At 42.1% G+C, this 20,265-nt stretch overlaps 1 protein-coding gene across 1 annotated transcript in view; it reads right to left on the bottom strand.

Moving 5' to 3' along the window:
- USP14 (ubiquitin specific peptidase 14) overlaps nt 1-20,265 on the bottom strand; it is a gene marked incomplete at both ends in the record, with an annotated part of 37,319 nt that overhangs the window by 6,517 nt on the left and 10,537 nt on the right. The window contains 10 exon segments of the mRNA XM_080714284.1: nt 766-894; nt 2,601-2,693; nt 2,839-2,904; nt 6,248-6,362; nt 8,227-8,312; nt 9,646-9,726; nt 11,014-11,144; nt 13,995-14,053; nt 16,910-17,013; nt 18,700-18,804. Of these exon segments, the coding sequence (XP_080570410.1) occupies nt 766-894; nt 2,601-2,693; nt 2,839-2,904; nt 6,248-6,362; nt 8,227-8,312; nt 9,646-9,726; nt 11,014-11,144; nt 13,995-14,053; nt 16,910-17,013; nt 18,700-18,804 (969 nt within the window).

The following is a 20,265-nucleotide window of genomic DNA, read 5'->3' as shown; positions in this document are numbered from 1 at the left end:
AATGCCACTGGGTTCCATCCCAAGACCCACACAAAAAAAAAATAAAAATAAAAATAAACAGTAACATAGGGCTGGGGTTATAGCTTGGAGCTAAAATGCCCGTGGGTCAATCCCCAGCACCAAAAAAAGAAAGAGGACACAGTTATTAGAGTCCACACTCAAGAACCAATATTTTGCAGTTCAATTCCATTTAAAACTGGGAATTTTTTCCTATACTTTCAAAGAAAAATAGTAATACACACTGAAATTCTAAGCAAAACTTTATGTAAAGTGTTTTGAGGAGATACATATATAAAGGGATAAAAGAACTACACATTACAGAAGGGAAGAAAATACTAAGCTACTCTACCATAAAGGACTGCTTTGCCATAGGTAGGTTTCTTATGCCGTTAGTCTTAAATTTAAAACTTTTAAGGGCCAGGCATGGTGGCACACACTTGTAATCCCACTACTTGGAAGACTAAGACAAGGGGATCGCGGTTGACAGCCGGCCTCAGCTACTAATGAGAGAGGCCCCCGCAACTTAGTGAGACTCTGTTTCAAAATAAACAATAAAAATAGGTAGGGCTGGGGTATAGCTCGGAGACAGAATGTCCCTGGATTCAACCTCCAGTACCAAACACACACACACAAAACCACTCTAAGGACTCTGATCAGTGCATGTAGAATGTGTGTAACTCCTAATTGGAATGCAGGCTCAGAGTAACTGCTGAGAATTGACCCAATTAAAATCTTAACATAAGAAAATCAGCAATAAGCACTCACTGCGTTTGGCTGTTGATTCACTTTTTTGTCTTCTAGATCCTTAAATTTCAATCGGAAAGAGACCATTTTTTCTTGAAGTTCTGGTGTACACAGTTCGTATACATCCAACATAAGTGGAAATTTCACATCCTACATACAGCCAAATGGAAAAAATGGGTAAAAAGACACATCAATTGTTATTTTAAATCATCTATCACATTTTCAAAGTAATGCTTTCATAATTCAGATAAAGTTGAAATAAAATCTGAAAATCATGCAGAAGACTACCAGAAAAATCTTAAGAGCTCTCTCAAGAATCATCTGGTTCTCCCGGGCGTGGTGGCGCACACTTGTAATCCCCGCACTTGGGAGGCGGAGACAGGAGGATCACGCAGGTTCGAAGCCAGCCTTGCTGGCTTAAGAGACCCTGTTTCCAAATAAAAAATATAAAATAGGTCTGGAAGTAGCCCGAGGTAGAAGGGTTTCCAGGAACCCCAGTACCATCCCCCACCAAAAAAAAAAAAAAAAAAAAGAATCATCTGGTTCTGACTTTAAAGCTTTTCCACCATATTTTTCCGTATTTTCTAGCTCGTGAAACTAACCCTGACCACAGAGGAGGTACCAAAATGTCTAAGATAGAAGCAGCAATTCAGATATACTAGACTAACTGCTAGGAAAATAGTAGATTCTCAACACCAGCAGTTACTTACAATTTTTATTTGAAACACAATTCTACATTGAAACAATATTAATAGTTTAATAACTTATGCTAATAAACACTTAAACTGCATTTAACCTCTTATAAAACTAAGTCTATTAGAAAACAAACCAAGGATCACAGATTACAGCTCAGGGTTAAGTCCTGCTTTAGGCTGGCTCTAAAGCCAGAGCCCGGCCTTCACACGCTCCTGCACTAGCGCCTGGACTCTCCCCAGCTGGGCGGGAAGGACCACGGGGCAGGGCGGTGCACTTCTGGCCTCTTGTCTTACTCCAGCCCAAACCTACTGACTCAGGACCTGAAGAGTGTGGTTGAGGGCTGCTTCCGGAGAGTGCAGGACATCTTCAGAATTATCTGCAAATCTGACAAATCTGACTCTAGGCCTGACCTAAGACTTAATCAGATGTTTGGGGCTAGCGGGAGAAGCCAGGCATTTATAAGTACAGCAGACAATTCCAAAAACATTCTTGGTTTATAACCACTATGTCTAATGATAATGATTCCTCTAAATATTTTTTCAAAAGCTTACCTATCCATAAAGGAATAAAGAACCCCTGTTTGGAATTGCCTTCCCAACAACTGTTTTAAACTTGTTGTAGTCAGCTTTTTCATTGCTGTGACCAAAACACCTGGCAAGCAGAACTGAGAGGAAGAACAGTTCACCAGCTCGCAGTTTTGTTTGGGGCTGCTTGTTCGTGGTGCTAGGGATTGAACCCAGCGATGTTCTATCTCTGAGCTACACCATCAGCACAATTATATTCTTTAGGTTGAAACAGGGCCTCACTAAGTTGTTGAGGCTGACCTCAAACCAGTGATCCTCCTGTCTCAGCCACCCAAGTACTGAGATTATAGGCATGCATCACTGCACCCGGCTTGGCTCAGTTTTAGACGTTTCACAGATTTCCATCCATAGTTGGCTGGCTCCAAGACAGCAAGAGCTCAGTGAGAGGGCACGTCAGAGAAGGAAAGGTTGGTCTCACCTCTTGGGCGCCAGGACAGAGCCAGACCTAATGCCACGCCCAGCACGCCTCCCCAGCCACACCCACCTCTAGGCCAGTCTGCACATCTACCACGTGAGCTTTGCTAGGGGACATTTCATGTCAAAATCCTAACAGACACAGTTGAGTTCATTACTGACCTTAAGAACTTTCGCATTTACAGATTCTTTCTCTTTATAAAAAAATCGAACCATCTGAATAGTTAAGTAAGCAGGTAGCCGGCTGATCTTGGACTGAAGAGAAAAAAATGGGAAGAAATTCCTTAAAACCAAACACTGCATGATTTTTTAATTGCCTAGTGGTAAAAACAATGTGTAAAATAAATTAAATGGAAACTTTTCAATGAAATTCAGTTTCAAAAGAAAATGTACAACTTACAGATTTGATATACAAAGCATTTCTTTGCAGTGTTGGAGACTGTTTCGTGATTTCTTCCTGAAGTCGCTAAAAAGGATGTAACAGATAACAAACAGGAGTTTTAAAAAGACTTTATTCTGCAACACAGAATCACGCCTCTATTTTCATTTACTTTTGGTGGTATTGGGATTGAATCCAGGGGCATTTCACCTCCAAGGTATACCTATGCCCCATTTTTATTCTTTATTCTGAAATAGGGTCTCAGTAAGTGTTGGAGAACCTCACTAAGTAACTGAGGCTGGCCATAAACCTCCCAAGTACTGGCATTAAAAGTGCACACCACCACGCCTGGCTCTCTGATTGTTTTTATAAAATAGCATTACGACACTGTGGGATGAAACATGCCTATAACCTCAGAACTTGGGAGGGAGAGACAGGAGGATCATAGCTTCAAGACCAGGCTCAGAAATCAGCACGACCTTGTTTCAACATAAAAAATAAAAAGGGCTAAGATGTAGCTCAGTGATAGAATGCTACTGGGTTCAATTCTTAATACCATAAAAAAAACATTACTTAATAGACAACATATACTACATCAATGGACTTACTATTGAGAAAGTTTGATAAGGAAATATATAAAGCTTTTAGATACTGTGTGTGTGTGTGTGTGTGTGTGTGTGTGTGTGTGTGTGTGTGTGTGTTACTGGGGGTGGAACCCAGGGGCTTTTCTACCTCCGAGCTATACTCCCAGACCTATTTTATACTTTATTTGGAAACAGGGTCTCACTAAGTTGCTGAGAGCCTCACTAAATAGCTGAGGCTGGCTTCGAACCTGCTCAATCCTCCTGTCTCAGCCTCCCAAGCACTGGGATTACAAATGTGCGCCACCGCGCCCAGCTTTTAGATACCAATAATCCTTCTAAAGCATCAAATAATCCTGTAAACTCCTCTGCGTATAAATGTTTGAAATTTTTAGATTATGACTCAAATACTGCTCAGATTCAGATAATTTATATTGTATTTATGTAACAAAACCGTCTGTCATTCTTTCTAGAAAACTCAGGAATAAAAAAATTGAGAATATAGAAAACCTTTGTTCTTTTATGTATAAAAGCCTGCCAGCACCAATCAGGTATTTTTAAATATGAGAAGCCATAACAAAGAATTAATCTAATGGCTATGAGGAAGCCTTTTCCCACTGTGTCTATCTTAACTATCATAGTGTGTGTGTGTGTGTGTGTGTGTGTGTGTGTGTGTGTGTGTGTGTGTGTGTACACACTGGGGATTGAATCCAGGGGCATTCTACCTCCAAGACCCACCCTCAGCCCTATTTTATTATTCTAAAACAGGGTCTTGCTAGGTTGCTGGGAGTCTTATTACTTGCTGAGGCTGGCCTTGAACCTGATGTATCAGCTATCAAGTACTGCAATTAAAGGTGAGGACAACATACCCGGCTTCTCTGATCATGCTAACTTCTGACAGCCTGTGTAACACTGGGCAAAATTTTTATCCCATTTGTGCATCATTTGTTAAAAATGATGAGAGTCTACATTACAGTGCTATTGGAAGTCCACAACTTAGTACCTGTAGAAAACCTGAAAAACTATTTGCATACACTCTATATTCAGTAAATATTCACTACTATTTCTAATATTATATACATAAATCGTTTAGCATCACTAACTTATAATAAAAATTAAAAAAAAAAATCTAAGGCAGGGCCAGGCATGCGTGGTGGCACAACGCTTGTAATCCCAGCATTTAGGAGCCTGAGACAGGAGGATCAGGGTTCACGGACAGCCTCAGCTACTACTCAGTGAGGTCCTATGTAACTCAGTGCGACCCTGTTTCAAAATAAAAAATAAAAAATAGGGCTGGGGTGTCACTCGGAGGTAGAATGCGCCTGGGTTCCATCCCCAGTACAGCAAAAAAAAAAAAAAAAGGGACATTCTGGGAGAACTAAGGTTTGGGTAAAGATAGATTAGTTCTCTAAATATACAAGTTAAAAGCATTGTAAACCTTTTGGCCATGGGTGTGCAGTCAACACCAGTTACAATGCATGTCTCTTTATTTTTTTATTAAATATAAAATCTAGCGCCGGGCGTGGTGGCGCACGCTTGTAATCCCCGCGCTTGGGAGGCGGAGATAGGAGGATCGCGCAGGTTCGAAGCCAGCCCCACTGGCTTAAGAGACCCTGTTTCCAAAAATAAAAAATAGGTCTGGAAGTGTAGCCCGGAGGTAGAAGGGCTTCCAGGAACCCCAGTACCAATAACAATAACAATAATAATAATAATAATAATAATAATAATAATAATAATAATAAAATAAAATTTAGCTGGGCATGGTGGTGCAGGCTTGTAATCCCAGTACTTGGGAGGTTGAGACAGGAGGATCGCGCAGGTTCGAACCAGCCTCAGCTACTTAGTAATGGAGATTCTCAACAACATAGTGAGACCCTGTTTCCAAATAAAAAATAAAATGGGCCTGGGAGCATAGCCCAGATGTAGAAAGCCCCTGGGTTCCATTTCCAATACCATAAAAAAAAACTACGGCAGGTGTGATGGTTCATGCCTATAATCCCAGTATTTGTCAGGCTGATACAGAAGAGCTCAGGTTTAAGGCCAGTGCACAACAACTTAGCATGATATTATTTCAAAATTAGAAAAATTAAGCCGGGCGTGGTGGCGCACATTTGTAATCCCAACATTCGGGAGGCTGAGACTAGAGGATCGTGGTTCGCGGACAGCCTCAGCTACTTAGTGAGGCCCTTTGCAACTCAGTGAGACCCTGTTTCAAAATAAAGAATAAAAAATAAGGCTGGGGATGTAGCTCGGATGTAGAATGCCCCTGGGTTCCATCCCCAGTACCACAAAAAGCAATAAAAAAAAAAAAAGGTTGGAGTATAACTTAGTAGTAGAATGCATCTGGGTTTGAGTCGCCAGTACCACCAAAAAAGAAAAAAAAAGAAACTGAATTAAAACAATTTACTGTGTGCATGCATCTTAGACTTGTAATAATTTTTTACAGTTTCTTTCTATGTCTTATTTGACCTCAGCTGAGACAGCATGTGCCAGGCACTCAAAATCTGTGCTGTTCTGTACCAGGTCTGCAAATGGCCTTTATTAAAGCACAGTGAGAGCCGGGTATGGTAGCACACGTCTGTAATCCAACAATTAGGAGGCTGAGACAGGAGGATCGCAGTTCAAGGACAGCCTCAGCAAGTTGTGACACTCTGAGCAACCTGGCGAGATCCTGTCTCAAAATAAAAACAAGGGCTGAGAATGTAGGTTGGAGATAGAATGCCCCTGGGTTCAATCCCCAGTACCAGAATAGGACACAGTGAGTATTGTCTTTGATTACAAATAAATGGCAGATGTGTTTGTTCACAAAGAGAAAACAAAGAATGAGAACCAGCCTTGCCCGTTCTTACCAACTTAAGGCCTGTAGAGAGATACTTGACCTCCTGATTGATAAAGCAGCTGAGCTGGAGCTGGCTCTCCCTTCCTTTGGTGACTTCTTCCTCTTCAGACTCTGTGCATTTCATGCTTTGCAAAGTAGGATAAGGAATGCCAACAGGTACTCAACCGCTACAGCCTTACATATAATAAGTTACCCTGACACTATTTCAATTATTCATTCATTGGTACCTATTTGTTCATTTATTTTTGATAGTAGGGATGGAACCCAGGGGCATTCAACCTTTGAGCCCCACACCCAGCCCATTTTATTTATTTATTTATTTATTTATTTATTTATTGCCATACTAGGGATAGGAAGGGGCATTCAACTTCTGAGCTACACTTCCAGCCCTATTTTTATTTATTTGCCATACTAGGGATAGAAAGGGGCATTCAACTTCTGAGCTACACCCCCAGCCCTATTTTTATTTATTTATTTGCCATACTAGGGATGGAAAGGGGCATTCAACTTCTGAGCTACACTCCCAGCCCTATTTTTATTTATTTATTTGCCATACTAGGGATGATGGAAAGGGGCATTCAACTTCCGAACTACACCCCCAGCCCTATTTTTTATTCTTTATTTTTGAAACAGGGTCTCACTGAATTGCGAAGGTAGACACTCCTGGGTTCAATCCCCAATATCACACAAGAAATCACTGATGTCTCAATAGATTGATTAACTTTAGCATACTTAAAATGCTCATTTGAGCAAGGCATGGTGGTGCACACCTATAATCCCAGTACTCAGTAGGCTGAGACATTTTGAGAATCACAGGTTCAAGGACAGGATGTGATAATTTAGCAAGATCCTATTTCAAAAATAAAAGAGCTAAGGACAGGCGTGGTGGCGCACGCTTGTAATCCCCGTGCTTGGGAGGCGGTGACAGGAGGATCCCTGGTTCAGAGCCAGCCTTGCTGGCTTAAGAGACCCTGTTTCCAAATAAAAAATATAAAATAGGTCTGGAAGTGTAGCCCGGAGATAGAAGGGCTTCCAGGAACTCCAGTACCGCCAAAAAAATAAAAAAATTAAAAAATAAAAAATAAAAGAGCTAGAAATATAGCTCAGATATAGAATGCCCCTGGGTTCTATCCCCTTATCACAAAAAAAGAATACTCATTTACCTACCAATTACCATACACAATGAATAATGAATGTGCTAAACCACAATAAATACTAAACAAATAGAAGTTGGTATGATCTTAAAATGGTCTTAATAGCCCAAAAATAAATAAAAATAAATCTTCTAAATTTCTATCCATAACCTAAAAAATACATCCTTGAATTTATGAGCCAGATCAATCTCATTTATTTAATTTGATAAGTTTTACTTAATACAATTACAAATTCTCCATGAGATAAATTAATAAAGTCAACACCGATATTCTTTGAAATAATAATTAAAGCCAGGTGTGGTGGGGCACGCTTGTAATCCCAGCATTTGGGAGGCTGAGACCAGAGGATCATGGTTCGAGGACAGCCTCAGCTACTACTTAGTGAGGCCCTTTGGAACTCAGTGAGACCCTGTTTCAAAATAAGGAATAAAAAATAGGGCTGGAGGTGTAGCTCAAAAGTAGAATGCCCCTAGGTTCCATTCCCAGTACCGCAAAGATAGATAAATAAATAAATATAAAAATAGCCTAAAAAATAAGGCTAGGGGTGTAGCTCTGAAGTACAATGGCTGTGGGTTCTATCCCCAGTACCGCAAAAAAAAAAAAAAGAAATATTAGAAATAATATCATGAAGGCATACACATTTATCTAAACTTAAAGATCACTCCAATGTCTATATTTTTACTAATCCCTATTTCCATCATTATGTTTTTAGGCATAATAACACCTGCATTCTTCTACCCTACCCCATGCCAATCAGCCACTTTTAATAGTTATGCAAATTTACTTCTTATAAGTTAGGAAGACAGTCTATACAAATCTTGTCTCATAAGGATACGTAGTTTCAAATTCAACACCAAAAAACTGATCAATTAAACTTTTCTTTTTGGAAGGTGTCACTGCTGATGCAGATGAAGACTCTGTCTGCAAAAATTAAAATGAAATTAAAATTCCCATTTTACTATGCATAGGTATTAATGTATATTCACTTCTACACATTCCAATTTAGTAAAACAAAATTAAGACTTTTTTGTGTGTGTGGTACTGGGCATGGAACCCACGGGCTTTCTACCTCTAGGCTACACTCCCAGACCAATTTACTTTTTTATATTTTATTTGGAAACAGGGTCTAAGTTGCTGTGAGCCTCAGTAAGTAGCTGAGATTGGCTTTGACCTGCGCCATCCTCCTGTCTCACCCTCCCAAGTGCTGGGATTACAAGTGCTCCACCACGCCCGGCCAAAATTAAGATTTTTAAAATGTAGTCCCAGCCGGGCGTGGTGGCACACGCTTGTAATCCCCGCGCTCGGGAGGCAGAGACAGGAGGATTGCGCAGGTTCAAAGCCAGCCGCGCGTGCTGGCTTAGGAGACCCTGTTTCCAAATAAAAATGTAAAAATAGGTCTGGGAGTATAGCCCAGAGGTAGAAGGGCTTCCTGGAACCCCAGTACCACCAGAAGAAAAAAAAAAATGTAGTCCCAGCCAGGCATGCTGGCAGATGCTTGTAATCCCCCTGCTTGGGAGGCTGAGACAGGAGGATCGCACAGGTTCGAAGCCAGCCTCAGCTACTTAGTGAGGCTCTCAGCAACTTAGTGAGATCCTGTTTCCAAATAAAGTATAAAATAGGTCTGGAAGTATAGCCTGGAAGTAGAAAATCCCCTGGGTTCTACCCTCAATACCACAAAAAAAAAAAAAAAAAAAAAAAGTAAGCCTGGAGTGGTGAGTGACACATGTTTGTAATCTCAGCATTCAGGAGACTGAGTTTGGAGGATCGTGGCTCGTGGACCTCCTCAGCTACTTAGTGAGGCTCTCTGCAACTTAGTGAAACCCTGTTTCAAAATAAAGAATAAAAAATAAGGCAGGGGGTGTAGCTCAGAGGTCAAATGCCCCTGGGTTCAATCCCCAGACCCGCAAAAAAAAAAAAAAATTCCAACTTCAGGTTGGGCATCTTAAGTATTCAAACATATCTCCAGCAACTAAGATGAGTTTAGTTGGGCAGAGTGGCAGACATCTGTAACCCCACAAGTCGGGAGGCTGAAGCAGTTCAAGGACATCCTCAGCAATTTAGCGAGACTGTTTCAAATTAAAAAAAAAGGGGGGGGGGGCTGGGGGTGTAGCTCTGAGGTAGAATGCCCCTGGGTTCCATCCCCAGTACCATAAAATAAAAAACAAAAACGAATTTCAAGCCTTTAGGAAGATAAAACAAAAACCAACAACAAATGGAATAATGCAGGATAAAATCACGAACACATTCCCATTACCTCTTTAACAGAATCGTCCTCTATGGCTTCTAATTTCTGCTGCAAGACTCTCATCATTTGAATCCAGCATTCATTAGCATCCTACAATTTAAAGAATACAAAGTAATCCCAGCAGTGACAACAGACTCCCCACAAAACCCTCCCAAATAATTACCAGTAGATTAAAAACACTCAACCAAGTTTGATAGTAGAAAACATTCAAGAAAACAAAGGAAGCCGGGGGTGGTGGCGCACTTGTCATCCCAGCATTTGGGAGGCTGAGACAGGAGGACTGCGGTTTGCGGACAGCCTCAGCTACTTAGTGAGGCTCTCTGCAACTCAGTGAGACCCTGTTTCAAAATAAAGAATAAAACATCAGGTTCGGAGGTAGAATGCCCCTGGGTTCCATCCCCAGGACCACACACGCACAAAAAAAAGGATTCCTGAAGTTATATTCATTCATTCGACAGATGCTTACTGAGCTCCCACTCGTGCTACACTGTTCTAGGTTTCTGGAAACAGTGAAAAAAATCACAAGCTGCCCCATGACAGACACACAAAAATATAAATTCAGGGCTGTGAAGGGAAAGAACAAAAGCATGGGAGCAGAAAGTGACCAGGAAGGGGAGGGGAAGCGAGGGAGGAGAAGAAAGGAAAGGGAGGGGAGCGGAGGAAGGAAGGGAAGGGAAAGGAGGCAGGAGGTGCTCTGGCACAGGGAAGCCAGGAGCCGGCCAGGCCCCACTCTGAGAGCCTGGGGAACAGAGCTGCAGGGAAGAGGCACTTGAGGGTTTAAAGAACAGCGAAGCCACAGGGCTGGAGAGATGGAGGAGAGGGGAATAGTACTGGTAAAGTCAGAGAGGAAGCCAGGAGCTGGGGAATTTTAAGACTGGGGGAAAAAAAAGAACACTGCAGGTACTAGGGTGGGGAGCTGCTGGAGACAGAACCCAGGGCCTCACTGTGTTCTGCACACACGCCACTCGGCTCAACACCCTCCTACATCTGTACAAGGACACTGGGTGCCTTGTGAGAAAGCACTGGCAAGAAGCCGACATGGCGGCACACACTTGTAATCCCGGTACTTGGGAGGCTAAGCCAGGAGAATCCCAGGCTCAAGGCCAGCCTCAGCTACTTACTGAGGCCCTCTGCAACTTAGCAAGATTCTGTTTCAAAATAAAAAATGGGCTGGTGATGTTGCTGGAAGGTATAATGCCCCTGGGTTCAATCCCCAGTACAGCAAAAAAAGAAAAAGAAAATACTGGCAAGAAGAAAAACACAACCAAGATGAGTCAACAGACAGGGTGTGAACAAGAGCACAAGGTTTCCTGCACTTATCAAAACCAGGAAACCCAAGTTCTTATTTACAACATGAAAAGACCTCGCCCTGATTACCTGCTGAAGGTATTGTCCTTGTTCACCCTTCTCCGCAAACTGTGGGAAGGCCATGTGTAAAAACTGCAGAAGGATAATGGGTGGAATACTAGAAGAAGTTTTATCCATGGAGTCAAACAAATCTCTAAGGGCTTAAAAAGAAAGGAAATGCCACTTTAGAAAACCAGGCTGTGAATTCTTAATTCTTAAAAAGTCCGTTTAACTACATTTAAGGGTATCCATCCTTTCACAATCACTGAAGTAATAATATTCACTTTTAAATATTCAAGAACTCACCAATGTGCTTACAGTGCAATCACTAGCTATAAATAATTCTAGGCAATGCAGCTCCCTCTTTCCCCTTGCCAGCCTTTGTCTTTCAAAGCAAAGCAGGGAATATTAATCCAATGCAGAGAACACATAACCGCCCGCCAGGGACCAGAGGCACACCATCACTGTTCCGCCACTCTGCATGATGGAGCCACAAGGTCACACTGCCAACTCACCTCCTTCAAACCCAGACGGCTCCCATTTACGAAATGCCTGGATACAATGAAATCTGGTTTCCAAAACACACTTCCTTTTTCTTTTGTGGTATTAGAAACTGAACCCAGGGGTATTCTGCCTCTCAACTACAGCCCCAGCCTGATTTTATTTTTTATTCAGAAGCAGGGTCTCACAAAGTTGCAGCGGACCTAAGTTCCTGAGGCCGCGAACCTGCAATCCTCTTGTCTCAGCATCCCAAGTAGTAAGATTACAAGTATGTGCTACCACACCAGGCTCTAGACACACTTTTTTTTGGTGGTGGTGCTGTGGATTGAACTCGGGCATTCTACCTGAGTTACATTCCCAGCCCTACTTTATCTTTACTTAGAAACAAGGTCTCACTAGGTTGATGAGAGTCTCACTACTTGCTGAGGATATCTTCAATCCTGTGATCCTCCTATCTTAGCGCCCTCAAGTACTGGGATCACCAGGCCCAGCCTATCAAGACACTTCCTAACTCCACCAAATGCTTTAGAACCAGAACAACTTTGCCTTCTTCAAGATCTGCCCGTTCTCCCCTCCTGCCAGCATGAAGCCTCGCAGTCTTGGTGTCCACTGTGCATCAGAGTGCCTTTGGTCACGTGACTACATCACACCTCGCCTTGGCTTCCTACACGGCAAAGCTCTGTTACTATCTTGTTATTATTCAAGATGTAATGTCATCTATCATGATTATACACACTGCAGCAAATACAAAATCTCAGAACCAAGCAGGGGGCTCAAATGTTCCTAAAAAGTATTTTGAGAAAAGACTGAAATCCATGAATCTCTACCAAACTAATTATGTTTTTTAAAAAAGCTTAAACTACAGCCGGGCGTGGTGGCACACACTTGTAATCCCAGCATTTGGGAGGCGGAAATCAGAGGACTGGGGTTTGCAGACAGCCTCAGCTACTTAGTGAGGCCTTCCACAACTTAGTGAGACCCTGTTTCAAAATAAAAAATAGGGCAGGGGGTGTAGCTCGGAGGTTGAATGCTCCCAGGTTCCACCCCCAGACCCACAAAAGAAAAAAAAAAAAGCTTAAACCAGGCATGGTGGTGGATGCTTGTAATTTTAGTATTTGGAAGGCTGAGAAAGGAGGATCATAGGGACGGGGCCAGACTCAGCAACTTAGTGAGGCTGTTTCAAAATTGAAGAATAAAATCAGGCTGAGAGTATAGCTCAGAGGTAGAATGCCCCTAGGTTTCATCCCCAGTGCCACAAGAAAAAAATTAAGAAATAAATACAAGCCTAAATTTTAGTAATATTTTAAAGTAGAAACTCTTTAAAAATACTTTAGTATTTATCATTAAATACCATCAACAACCAGGCATGGTGGCCAATGCTTGTAACCCTAGTACTTGGGAGGCTGAGAAATGAGGCTTGCAAATTCAAGGACAGCCTCAGCAACTTAGCAAGGCACTCAGCAACTTAGTGAGACCCTATTTCAAACTAAAGATAAAATAAGGCTGGGGATATAGCTCATTGGTAGACGGCCCCTGGGTTCCACCCCCAGAACCACCAAAAAAAAAAAAAAAAAAATTCTACAACTGGGAATGTAGCCCAGTTGTTGAGTGTGGATACGTAACAGAAAAGGCTCTGGGTACTACACCCAACACCACCACCAATGACAATAACAGAATCTCTATTTTTCCTCACATACTTTATACCAACCACCACTAAGATTTTTATAATGATCACATCATCCATAATGGAATCTATTTCTAGCTATCCCCAAAGTCATTCTCAAAGATGTATCTATCCAATAGAACATGAAGCCAAACTGCAATTTAACAAAAAAAATCCAAAGGTTATCTTTGAAAAAATAGTGCCCATCACTGGTTTATAATAAAGTAAATTCGAAGTTACTTAATGTAAGTATGAAATTCTCCAAATCTATTTTTTTTTTTTTTTTGGTACTGGGAATTGAACTCAGGGACATTCTACCTCTGAGCTCCACCTCCAGCCCTTTTTGTGTTTTATTTTAAAAACATCTCCCCACGTTGCTGAGGGTCTCGTAAAGTTGCTGAGGTTTGCCTTGAACCTAGGATCCTCCTGCCTCAGCCTCCCGAGTATTGGGATTACAAGTGTGTGTAACCACACCCAGCTAAAGTATTTCAAATCTTAATGAGGTGATATATAAAAAAACATTTTTTTACCGGCATGGTGTAGTGGCACACGTTGTAATCCCAGTACCTGAGAGGCTGAGACAGGAGGATCTCAGGTTCTCAGACAGCCGCAGCCATTTAGTGAGGCCCTCTGCAACTTGGTGAGACCCTGTTTCAAAAAGAATAAAAAAGCAGAGCTGGGAGTGTAGGTCGGAGGTAGAATGTCCCTACATTCAATCCCCAGTACCAAAAAAGTACCAGCAAAAAAAAGAAAATTTAACTGAAAGGGTACTAAAAAGATTATGTGTAAAATAACAATTATTGAGTATTACATCCCTCTCCAGAAGTCAGCCATGTAGCACACTGACCTGCAGTAATATACTGCGCTGAAGCCATTTCCCCCGAAGCTCTCAAGGCACCTGCATACCTAAAAATGTTAAGGCAGAAATAAATACAGGACTAAAATCTTTCTGAAACTCAAACCGGAATAAAGTCAATTAAAAGAACGTAAGTCATAGCCGGGTGTGGTGGTGCACACTTGTAATCCGAGCATTTGGGAGGCTGGGACTGGAGGATCACAGTTCGCAGCCAGCCTCAGCTACTTAGCGAGGCCCTTCGCAACTCAGTGAGACCCTGTCTCAAAATAAAGAATAAGCCGGGTGTGGTGGCGCATGCTTGTAATCCCAGCATTCAGGAGGCTGAGACTGGAGGATCGCGGACAGCCTCAGCTACTTAGTGAGGCCCTCTGCAACTCAGTGAGACCTGGTTTCAAAATAAAGAATAAAAAAATAGGGCAGGGGGTGTAGCTCGGAGGTCGGATGCCCCTGGGTTCCATCCCCAGACCCGAAAAATAAATAAATAAATAAATAAATAAATAAATAAATAAATAATAGGGCAGGGGGTGTAGCCTGGAGGTCGAATGTCCCTGGATTCCATCCCAGAGCCGCAAAATAAAACAAACAAAAAACTTGTCATTACAACCTCAACTCCAAGTTTCTCAGTTATTTTTCCTCTTGTCTCGCTCATTTAAACATTATATGGATTTTTAAAAAAAGACTACAAGAACCAAAAATCATACACTTACGTTTCAAGTCAGTTTGCTCATCTATAAAGTGAAAGGTTTGTATTATAGGATTTCTAAACTCATTTTCAGATTTATATTTATAAACCGGGCGTGGTGGCACACGCTTGTAATCCCCACACTTGGGAGGCTGAGACAGGAGAATCGCACAGGTTCGAAGCCAGCCTCAGCTACTTAGTGAGGCTCTCAGCAACTTAGTGACAGCCTGAATAGGTCTGGGAGTATAGCCCAGAGGTAGAAGGCCTCTGGGTTCCACCAAAAAAAAAAAAAAAAAAAAAAAAACAGATTTATTTATTTATTTTTGTGGTACTGGCGGTTGAAACAAGAAACAGTCTACCTTTGAGCTTTATTCTCAACTCAATTTTCTTATTCGAAAATAGGGCCTCATGGAGCTGTCAAGACTGGCTTTGAACCTGAGATCTTCCTGTCTTAGCCTCCCAGGTAATGGGATCTCAGGGGTGCGCCACCATGCCCAGATTTACTTTCAGATTTATGAAGCTCAGTTATTTACTATAGTACAAAGGACTAGCCATCCAGAGGAAATAGGCCAGTAATTACTCACAAAGTATTTTTTTTGATACTGGGAATGGAACCCAGGGGCATTCTACCTCCCAGCAACACCCCCAGCCCTAATTTTCTTAATTCTTTATTCTGAACCAGAGTCTCACTGAGTTGTAAAGGGCCTAAGTATCTGAGGCTGGCCCCCCAAATGCTGGGATTACAAACGTGTGCCACCACGCCCAGCTTCTCACATAGTATCTTATGATAAAAGATCAGAAATCATCATTCATAATTCATAAGTTACCAGCACTGAAGGAGAAGAACCTACATGTAATGGAAACTGTGCTGATGTGCTACACTCCATGAAAGTGAGCAAGAGGAAGAAGAAGGATAACCACCTAACACCAAGAAGTACAGCCAGAGTTACTACTGCATGCAATAACACTTCGAAAACGCCATGCTGCGAGCACGCTGGCGCACGCTTGTAATCCTAGTACCGGGGAAGCTGAGGCAGGAGGATCAAGTACTCGTGGCCAGCCTCAGCTACTAGTGAGGCCCTCCGCAACTAAGGCCCTGTTTCAAAATACAGAATTAAAAAGAGAGCTGGGGTGTAGCTCACTTTTGCTAAGTTAAACAAGCCAAACAAACAAACAAAAAAAATATTTCCTGTATGATAGGAAACTTCCTGAAATGATAAAAATGTCCTATACCTTGATAGAAAAAGGAGATTATAGGAGTTATAGGAAAACAGATTACTGCAATCCGATCAAACCCAATAAGGAACAAATAACTGATCAAACAGTATATTTCACTAGACATACATTATGCCTCAATTTTTAAAAAGAAAACTCCATAGCCAGGCGTGGCAGCACACGCTTGTAATCCCAGTACTTGGGAGGCTGAGACAGGAGGATCAGAGGTTCACAGCCCGCCTCAGCTATTTAGTGAGCCTCTCAGCAACTTAGACCTTGTTTTAAAATAAAGAATAAAAAGAGGACTGGGGGTGTGTAGCTCAGTGGTAGAATGCCCCTGGGTTCAACTCCCAGTACTGCAAAAAAAAACCAAACACAAAATAATTAATAATAATAACAACAATAATATGACATTAGCTACTCAAAATTCAGAGGGTAATTTGAGTGTCAACACTCTGTTTAAAATCTTTCAATTGCTCCCATTTGTCTACTTCCCAAGGCCACACTCAAGCTTGACTCCGCACTGCCGGCTGGGCCCTGTCCATCTGCCCGTCTCTCCTCCATTCTGCCCGTCTCTCCCTTTCACTACGTCTAGCCCACCCTTCTCCATGCACTGTATGCTGCCATCTCCAGCCATGCTCAAATTCTCTTCCCCAGTTCCTCAAGAAAAGAAGTCTTCCCCATATTCTTCCTAGACACCCCTTAACTTAGGGTCTCTACCTCCATTTCCTATCAAAGTAGTTCTGAAAATACCTGCCTCCTTGACAGTCTTTTATTTTCTTGTGGTACTAGAGATGGAGCCCAGGGTCATTCTACCTCTGAGCTATACCCCTCATCCTTTTATTTTTTATTTTGAAACAGGGTCTCGCTAAGTTGCTAAAAACCTTGCTAAGCTGCTGAGACTTCCTTGAACCTGTGGTCCTAGCTCAGCCTCCAAAGTACCAGAAAGACAGACAGAAGCCACCACGCCTGACTACCAGGAAGATATGAGCCATTTCTTCAGTCTTACCTTTTAAGGGCATCTTTGAGTTCAGGCACAGAACGAATACACTGAACGGTAGCATTCATATAACAAGTGTTACCGAGGTTCGTCAATCCACATGGTAATTCCATCTGATTAAGAAAAATCAACTCACATTTATGAAGTGACATAGCATAAAAAATTACTAAAATTCATACTTCAAATAAAGTACCATTTAGCAACCTCTACCATTATAGTCCACCTTCGCCCACAGTAATGTTTCATTTTTTCCCAACAAAGTCTTTACATCTAGCACACTGGCATTAATGCTATTTTAGTTCCCTTCTTGAGAATAAGAAAACAACTGTATCAATCCTGTCTCCTCTGCAGGCTTATCAAGAGAACAGGGAAGCAAATATACAGAGGAATACTTCAAAACCACATTAAAAAAAAATTGACGTGTATGCATTGGCCAGTTTCTTTTCTTTTTCTTTTTACAATACTGGGGATGGAACCCAGGGGCATTCTACCTCCAAGCTATACACCCAGCCTGATTTTTTTTATTCTTTACTTTGAAACAGGGTCTCACTGAGTTGCAAAGGGCCTCACTAAGTAGCTGAGGCTGTCTGCAAACCACAATCCTTTCTCAGCCTCCCAAATGCTGGGATTACAAGTGTGTGCCAGCTCTGGCCAGTTTCTAAACTGATGTGACACATACAGGATGGGAGCTGGGCTGTGTAGTGCACACACAAAGTGTAAGCAAAGCCCTGGGATTGATACAGAACCACAAAATCTATTTATAAATATGTGTGTGTGTGTGTGTGTGTGTGTGTACACATATGTATATGGTTGTACGTGTGTGTATACACATATATCTCCCCTGTGTGTACATACACACACACATACATACACAAACTCAGGATTAACTGTATGTACTTAATCTGGGGGTCTTAAGAATTTAAATACCACAATATTTAAGCTACTCTTTGATCTTGTTTACTCATAAACATTTAAGTAGTGCGATCTGCCAGACATTACAGTTAATAATCTAGTTTATCTGTGTGCATCTTACAACCCTCCTCTGTAAAATAAAGCTACATCCCTTACCACCTCATAGTTTTCAGGCTGAAAAGCACAAGCTCTAACTTGTGAACTTGTAATGAATTGGTAATGTTACATATAAGCAAAGCCTAAACAGATTCATTTGCAAGTTAAAAAAGCAATAGTAGAAGTGTACAATAAAGAAACAAATTTTAAGCCGGGCCTGGTGGCGCACACTTGTAATCCCAGCATTCAGGAGGCTGAGACCGGAGGATCGCGGACAGCCTTGCTACTTAGTGAGGCCCTCTGCAAATCAGTGAGACCCGGTTTCAAAATAAAGAACAAAAAATAGGGCAGGGGATATAGTTCGGAGGTCAAATGCCCCTGGGTTTCATCCCCAGACCCGCAAAAGGAAAAAAAAAATTTTAGAGCTGGTCATGGTGGCGCATGCTTGTAATCCCTGTGCTTGGAAAATGAAGACAGGAAGATGGCACAGGTTCGAAGCCAGCCCTGCTGGCTTAAGAGACCCTGTTTCCAAATAAAATATAAAATAGGTCTGGGAGTGTATGTAGCCCGGAGGCAGAATGGTTCCATCCCCAGTACCACCAAAAAAAAAAATTTATGACTGCCTAAAGTATTCCCTTAAGCTAATTTTCAAAGAGATAGCATTCTTAGTTATTGCTGAAAGCATATCCTGATATAAATGATTTAATGGGAACATTTAATGTGGCTTTGTGCAAGGCAGCAGAGTAACTGTCCTTCAGAAGCAGCAACCACCATGAACCATGGAGTCTTACAGCAGATGCCAACTGCTCTTCTGTCATGTCTTCCACGAAGACAGTCTTAGCCGAGGGCGCTTCCGGAAGAGCGTCTGATGACCCCATCATGAGCAGCGTCATTCCCTGTTGTAAGAATATTGATCTCATGAAAACCCTTGATAATGAGCAGGGCACACTGGTACAGGATTGTAATCCCAGTGCTTGGGAGGCTGAGACAGGAAAATCCCAAGTTCTCGGCCAGCCTCAGCTTCGTAGTCCCTCTGCAACTTAGTGAGATCCTGTTTCAAAATGATGTCCAGCAACACAAATAATAATAAAATAATAAAATATTGTTTTCTTGGTTTTTTTGCAATACTGGGGATTTAAACCCAAAGGCAAAGCCAGGCATGGTGGCACAGGCTTGTAATCCCAGCACTTGGGAGGCTGAGACAGGAGGATCTGGGTTTGCGGACAGCCTCAGCTACTTAGTGAGGCCCTTTGAAACTCAGTGAAATCCTGTTTCAAAATAAAGAGGAAAAAAAAAGCCAGGCGTGGTGGCACACACTTGTAACCCCCGCGCTTGGGAAGCTGAGACAGGAGGATCACACGGGTTCGAAGCCAGCCTCAACTACGTAGTGAGGCTTTCAGCAACTTAGTGAGACCCTGTTTCCAAATAAAATATACAAAAGGTCTGGGAGTATAGCCCGGAGGTAGAAAGCCTCTGGGTTCCACCCCCAGTACCACCAAAAATAGAGAAACAGTTGGACTAGAGGTATAGCTCAGAGGTAGAATGCCCCTATGCCCCTGAGTTCCATCCACAGTACCACAAAACAAAACAAAAAAACAAATCAAAAAACAGAAAAACAAAGGCATTCTACCTCAAAGCTAAACCCCCAGCACTATTTTTTATTCTTTATTTTGAAAAAAGGCCTCACTAAATAGCTGAAGCTTGCCACAAACTCGCAATCCTCCTGTCTCAGCCTCCCAAGTATTGAGGTTACAAGCTTATGCCAACAAGCCTGGCTAAAAATGTTTTCAACAGCAAAGAAACATTAAAGTTTGAGCCAGGTGTAGTGGCATATACCTATAATCCCAATATCTGAGAGGCTGATACAGGAGAATCACAGGTTCAGTGTCAGCCTCAGCAACTTAATGAAACCATGTTTCAAAATAAAAAGAATAAATAAAAAGATGGACATGCAGTCGGCATGGTGGCCACACTTGTAATCCCAGTTCTTGGGAGGCTGAGACAGGAGGATCCGAGTTCACAGCCAGCCTCAGCAACTTAGTGAAGCCTTCTGCAACTTAGCAAGACCCTGTTTCAAAATAAAGAATAAAAAATTGGGCTGGCGGGTATAGAATGGAGGTAGAATGACCCTAAGTTCAATCCCCAGCACCACACACACACACAAAAAAAGAGCTGGACATGGTGGCTCTTGCTTATAATCCCAGCGCTTGGGAGGCTGAGACAGGAAAATCTCGCAGGTTCGAAGCCAGCCTCACCTACTTAGTGAGGCTCTCAGCAACTTAGCGAGACCCTGTTTCCAAATAAAATATAAAATAGGTCTGGGAGAAGCCGGGCATGGTGATGCACGCTTGTAATCC

Source organism: Muscardinus avellanarius (assembly GCF_963383645.1).
Source record: "Muscardinus avellanarius genome assembly, chromosome: 17".
NCBI classification, from domain to species: Eukaryota; Metazoa; Chordata; class Mammalia; order Rodentia; family Gliridae; genus Muscardinus; species Muscardinus avellanarius.
Note: the sequence above shows the minus strand (reverse complement) of the source record. Positions and strands in the feature narration are given on the sequence as shown.